Source organism: Salvelinus sp. IW2-2015, unplaced genomic scaffold (genome assembly GCF_002910315.2).
Source record: "Salvelinus sp. IW2-2015 unplaced genomic scaffold, ASM291031v2 Un_scaffold351, whole genome shotgun sequence".
In the NCBI taxonomy this organism is placed as follows: Eukaryota; Metazoa; Chordata; class Actinopteri; order Salmoniformes; family Salmonidae; genus Salvelinus; species Salvelinus sp. IW2-2015.
In genome coordinates, this window is record NW_019942545.1 from 601,109 (window position 1) to 608,009 (window position 6,901).

General features: G+C 47.6%; 1 protein-coding gene across 1 annotated transcript in view; it reads left to right on the forward strand.

Annotated features, from left to right (window-relative positions):
- The window catches only part of vat1 (vesicle amine transport 1), a 60,128-nt gene that overhangs the window by 39,880 nt on the left and 13,347 nt on the right, over positions 1-6,901 (forward strand). Inside the window, exons 3-4 of the mRNA XM_070438085.1 lie at positions 4,158-4,328; positions 5,756-5,933. Of these exons, the coding sequence (XP_070294186.1) occupies positions 4,158-4,328; positions 5,756-5,933 (349 nt within the window). The remainder of the gene's footprint in view (positions 1-4,157; positions 4,329-5,755; positions 5,934-6,901) is intronic.

Below are 6,901 nucleotides of genomic sequence, written 5' to 3' on the forward strand. Positions count from 1 at the left end.
CTCTACCTCCTGCCTGGGCCTTTACCTTTCTCTGCCCTCAACGTTTTTTCAACCGGGGTCCCCCTTCTTTTATCTCTCTTTTACATTATCTTTATAGTATGTCCCATGTTTCAGTGCCATTTTCCCGGGACAGTTCTACTGCCAGGCTGACGTCCTTTCTCCGGTTCGCCTCTTTCTTCCTTATACTCTGTCTTCTTCCCCCGTTCCAGTCTCTCATGCCTCTTCTCCCCTTCCCAAGCCTCACTTTCCACAATCCCCTTTTCTCTCTAAATCCCTGTTCTCATAACCCTCTCTGCCCTCCTCTCTCTCTCTCTCTCTCTGTCTCATCCTCTCTCTTCACTATCTCCCCTCTTTCCTGTGGATGCGACACAAAGCATGCTTAGAGAGAGGAGAGGGAGCTGGAGAGGTATCCCAGTCTGCCTAACATTCAGGACCATCCCAGGTTCGTAGGAGGATAGAACGGGCCATTGTTCCGCCATGCATACTTTCTGATTAACGGTAGAGGGACAGCAGGGAGGGGGGGGAGTGTGGCGCGGGGGTAGTGTTGGGTGGGCGGGTAGAGAAGGGTTGAAGCGGCTGTGAATGGATTCGGGGTTGGGGAAAAAAAAACCAACCATTGCTGGGTAGTTGGTAGTCTTTTTTCTGCAAATGGCAGAAGGCACAGGCCCTGTTCTCTGGCCATTGCCTCCCCAGCCCACGTGTACCATGCATGCCATGCCCGCTGCAAATTGGCATCATCACAAGAGGAAACTGACAGAGGCCTTCCCACACCATACACACACACTTGAGACATGGAACCTCTGGTAGGAGAAGCAGTTCGTGTACCCAGTTGTGTACCCAACCCATTGTGTATGTTTTGTGCACACTGTGCTATTTTGTTTTAAACCACTGGTATGATTATGTGTTGAAATAAAGCATGTATGATTGAGGTCTTTTGTCCTTCCTGTCTCACCTGTAGGGTGATGAGCTGCCCATTGGGCTTCAGCAGGTTGATTAAGCCTTGTGGTTGTCTGAGCCTCCAGAGGATCCAGCACAATATTCCAACCCTGGAGGGAGAGGAGAGGAGAGGAGAGGAGAGGAGAGGAGAGGAAGAGGAGGAGAGAGAGAGAGGAGAGGAGAGGAGAGGAAAGAGAGGAGAGGAGAGGAGAGGAGAGGCAGGAACGACAGAGAGAGAAGTGTAGTCAGTACAGTTCAATGTTGTTGGTTGGTTGGTATCATATTAGAATGCCATGGTGTAAAGGAGGAGGCAGGCCTTGCTATGTATGCAGAGCAGCCCATAACATATGCCAAACGAGGAGGGGAGGAGAATGCTGGAATTCTACTCATTTTAATGTCACTGATACGACAAAGAATAAACATCTTCCTTTCCTAGTCTGTTGGAGTTCCATTCCATTCCCAGGTAGTGATTTCTTGGAGAAATAAATAACAAACTAAAGCTTTGAGACCCAGACTCATCCAGTTTCTCTGCAACGTATATATAATTATATCTGTGCTGTCTCGCTCTTTCCCATTATGTTTTTTTCAGTGAATGTGGGGCTCCTTAAAGTGGGTTAGTCCTCTCTCTCCTCCTCTCCTCTCCTCTCCCCTCTCCTCTCCTCTCCTCTCCTCTCCTCTCCTCCTCCTCTCCTCTCCTCTCCCTCCCTCCTCCTCCTCCTTCCTCGGTCCATTAGCTGATAGGCCCGTTGATTCACAAGCTCTCAGCAGGACCCTGCCCTAACTGAGCCACAGTCACACAGACTGACAGACGTCTCATCGATCCCCGCCACAATTTGACATGTTCTTCTGTCCAAAATATTAGTTATCCCCCCCCCTCTCTCGTTTCTCTCTGTCTCGCTGCTGCTGCTGGGAGGGCTACAAAATGAGCTCCTGGTAAAATCCTCCACCCTTCTATGAAACCAGAGGTAAGTGAGTAAAGAGTGAGGAATTGGAGGACGTTCTGTTTTGGTGATGAGTAATGAATTAAATGTCTCCTAAGGCAGAAACGGATCTTAAGTGCCCTGGCCTTGGGGATATGTTGGGGATGTGATCCACACTGAGTCACAGGCTTCTCAAATACTTTGTCTGAGCGGAAAAGCACTTTTCTGTCTAGTGCCTAATTACACTCCCGACCGTCTCCAGCTATCAGGGCTGAGAGTCGTGACACAGCGAAATGGAAACATCTAGCAGTTTGTTATCTGCAAATGGAAGACAAACACAACTTTACGAACACAAACACTGCTACTACAGAGTATTCCTTAGGACCCAGGGCCCATTAGCCATCTCAGTATACTTATCTCATGGATCACATTGTGGAAATTGATGGGTCAAACCATGCTTGTGTTCCCAAATGCGCCCTATTCCCTATGTAGTGAACTACTTTCGACTAGGGCCCATAGTGTGCACTATATGGCATTAGGGTGCCATTTGAGACGCAGCCCATCCCAGTGCTGTAAGATAGGTCAGATGACCCCTTGACCTCTCACCTTTGGGGCTGATCTTGCGGACTTCCTCCACGTAGTCCTTGTACGGGTAGTCAATGCAGTGCGTGACTCCGCCCTGGCTGATGGTCTCGTGCTTACTAGCCGACGCCGTCCCGAACACGGTGACGTCCTTCACTGTCTGACACAGCTGGGTGGCTGCGATGCCCACCCCACCTGGAGAGAGAGAGTTTGTTAGGAGAAAACGTAGAGACAGTAGATGTTGCTGCAGGCTTAGTCCTGGCCTGTTATATATAACAGAGACAAAAGCTCGCAACATGTCATCCACATAAGCCCTATGTAGATTACATTTCTCAATTGTTGCTTTTTTTGTTGTGCATTAGTTTCCATGTAGAATTGTTTTTGCTGACATATTTATTGTGGCTCAAAATATTGTTATTATTTACAGTGTGTAATACTTTATATACATTGCAATGGCGACCGTGGCAACCACCCATTCATGCCAGTAAAGCAGAGAGAGAGAGGATAAGGAGACAAAGAAGGGTGGTTAAGATGAGTTGGAGATTAGACTTGTGTATGTATCCCTTCATTTTCTACCTAGTTGTTTCTCTAAACAGGGTAACTATGGGGAGGAAGTATAATACCGAATAAATTCTATCCAAGCTTCACTAATCATTACCTCAAGAGAGATACTCACTCAGGGAGACACCTCCAACTAAATTCCAACTCAGCTGATATAAATGTTCTGAGGCACCCATAAATCCCATTATATACATCCATTCTATTGCAGGGAAATGTGATTTGTTTCGTTTACTGTGACAGGCCAGGCCAGTCAATAAGAGGCTGGCTGTGTGTGTGTGTGTGTGTGTGTGTGTGTGTGTGTGTGTGTGTGTGTGTGTGTGTGTGTGTGTGTGTGTGTGGTGTGTGGTGTTGGCTCAGGGGTAAGCAAGGGAGAGGCATTAAACACACATCACATGAACTGTTCCTTTTTGCCCAGGGCGGTGGGTAGGAGGTAATGTGATGTGTGTTTAATGCTCTCCTTACTTACCCGTGAGCCACACACACACACACACACACACACACACACACACACACACACACAGCCAGCCTCTTATTGACTGACCTGGCCTGTCACAGTAAACAAAACAAATCCCATTTCCCTGCAATAGAATGGATGTATATAATGGGATTTATGGGTGCCTCAAGACATTTATATCAGCTGAGTTGAATTTAGTTGGAGGTGTCTCCCTGAGTGAGTATCTCTCTTGAGGTAATGATTAGTGAAGCTTGGATAGAATTTATTCGGTATTATACTTCCTCCCCATAGTTACCCTGTTTAGAGAAACAACTAGGTAGAAAATGAAGGGATACATACACAAGTCTAATCTCCAACTCATCTTAACCACCCTTCTTTGTCTCCTTATCCTCTCTCTCTCTGCTTTACTGGCATGAATGGGTGGTTGCCACGGTCGCCATTGCAATGTATATAAAGTATTATACACTGTAAATAAATGAACAATATTTTTGAGCCACAATAATAATATGTCAGCAAAAACAATTCTACATGGAAACTAATGCACAAAAAAAAAGCAGCAATTGAGAAATGTAATCTACATAGGGCTTATGTGGATGACATGTTGCGAGCTTTTGTCTCTGTTATATTATAACAGGCCAGGACGTATAGCCTGCAGCAACATCTACTGTCTCTACGTTTTCTCCTAACAAACTCTCTCTCTCCAGGTGGGGTGGGCATCGCAGCCACCCAGCTGTGTCAGACAGTGAAGGACGTCACCGTGTTCGGGACGGCGTCGGCYAGTAAGCACGAGACCATCAGCCAGGGCGGAGTCACGCACTGCATTGACTACCGTACAAGGGACTACGTGGAGGAAGTCCGCAAGATCAGCCCCAAAGGTGAGAGGTCAGGGGTCATCTGACCTATCTTACAGCACTGGGATGGGCTGCGTCTCAAATGGCACCCTAATGCCATATAGTGACACACTATGGGCCCTAGTCGAAAGTAGTTCACTACATAGGGAATAGGGCGCCATTTGGGACACAAGCATGGTTTGACTCATAATTTCCACAATGTGATCCATGAGATAAGTATACTGAGATGGCTAATGGGCCCTGGGTCCTAAGGATACTCTGTAGTAGCAGTGTTGTGTTCGTAAAGTTGTGTTTGTCTTTCCATTTGCAGATAACAAACTGCTAGATGTTTCCATTTCGCGTGTCACGACTCTCAGCCCTGATAGCTGTGCATTGACGGGTCCGGGAGTGTAATAGGCACTAGACAGAAAAGTGTTTCCCTCAGACAAAGTTTTGAGAAGCCTGTGACTCAGTGTGGATCACATCCCCAACTTCCCCAAGGCCTAGGGCACTTAAGATCCCGCTTTCTGCCTTAGGAGACATTAAATTCATTCTCATCACCCAAACAGAACGTCCCAATTCCTCACTCTTTACTCCACTTACCTCTGTTTCATAGAACAGGGTGGAGGATTTTATACCAGGAGCTCATTTGGTAGTACCTCTCCCAGCAGCAAGCAGCGAGACAGAGAGAAACAGAGAGAGGGGGGGGATAACAAAATATTTACAGAAGAACATGTCAAATTAGTGGCGGGGATCGATGAGACGTCTGTCAGTCTGTGTGTGACTGTGGCTCAGTTAGGCAGGGTCCTGCTGAGAGCCTTATGAATCAACGGCCTATCAGCTAATGGACCGAGGAGAGGAGAGGAGAGGAGAGGAGAGGAGAGGAGAGAGAGGAGGAGAGAGAGAGAGGAGAGGAGAGGAGAGAGAGAGAGGAGAGGAGAGGAGAGGAGAGGAGGACTAACCCACTTTAAGGAGCCCCACATTCACTGAAAAAAAACATAATTGGGAAAAGAGCAACAGCACAGATATATATATATATACGTTGCAGAGAAACTGGATGAGCTGGGTCTCAAGCTTTAGTTTGTTATTTATCTCTCCAAGAAATCACTACCTGGGAATGGAATGGAACTCCAACAGACTAGGATAGGAAGATGTTTATTCCTTGTCGTATCAGTGACATTAAAATGAGTAGAATTCCAGCATTCTCTCACCCTCCCATCGTTTGGCATATGTATGGGCTGCTCTGCATAAACATAGCAAGGCCTGCCCTCCTCCCTTTACACCACTGGCATTCTAATATGATACCAACCAACCAGAAACAACATTGAATGCTCTACTGACTACCTCTCTCTGTCGTTCCTCCTCTCCTCCTCTCCTCTCCTCTCCTCTCCTCTCCTCTCCTCTCTCCTCTCCTCTCCTCTCCTCTCCTCTCCTCTCCTCTCCTCTCCTCCTCTCCTCTTCCTCTCCTCCAGGGTTGGATATTGTGCTGGATCCTCTGGGAGGCTCAGACACCCACAAGGCCTACAACCTGCTGAAGCCCATGGGCAAGCTCATCACCTACGGTGAGACAGGAAGGACAAAAGACCTCAATCATACATTGCTTTATTTCAACACATATCAATACCAGTGGTTTAAAACACAAATAGCACAGTGTGCACAAAACATACACAATGGGTTGGGTACACAACTGGGTACACAACTGCTTCCCTACAGAGGTCCATGTCCTCAGTGTGTGTGTATGTGTGTGGGAAGGCCTCTGTAGTTTCTCTCTGTGATGATGCCAATTTGCAGCGGGCATGGCATGCATGGTACAGTGGGCTGGGGAGGCATGCCAGGAGAACAGGGCCTTGCCTTCTGCATTTTGCAAAAAAGACTACCCAACTACCCAGCATGGTGGTCCCAACCTGATCCATTCACCCGCTCAACCCTTCTCTACCCCCCACCCCAACACTCCCCCCGCCCACACTCCCCCTCCCTCCCTGCTGCTCCTCTACCAGTTTATCAGAAGTATGCATGGCGGAACAATGGCCGTTCTATCCTCACGGAACCTGGAATGTCTGAATGTAGCAGACTGAATACCTCTCCAGCTCCCTCTCCTCTCTCTAAGCATGCTTTGTGTCCCATCCACAGGAGAGAGGGAGATAGTGAAAGAGAGAGGATGAGACAGAGAGAGAGAGAGAGAGAGGAGGGCAGAGAGGGTTATGAGAACAGAGATTTAGAGAGAAAAGGGGATTTGTGGAAAGTGAGGCTGGGAGGGAGAAACGAGGACAGAGAGATGGAACGGGGAAGAGACAGAGTATAAAGGAAGAGAGGCAGAACGGAGAAAGGACGTCAGCCTGGCAGTAGAACTGTCCTCYGGGAAAATGGCACTGAAAATGGGACATACTATAAAGATAATGTAAAAGAGAGATAAAAGAGGGGGACCCGGTGAAAAACGTTGAGGGCAGAGAAGGTAAGGCCAGAGCAAGGGAGGTAGAGGGAGAAAGAGAGAGTTGGGGTAGATAATGAGACTGTGAAGTGGACTGAAGTGGACTGAAGTGGACTGGAGAACAATGGCTGATCAGTCAATCAATTATACACAGACCCAAACTGACCCTACACTGAGAATAAAACCGACA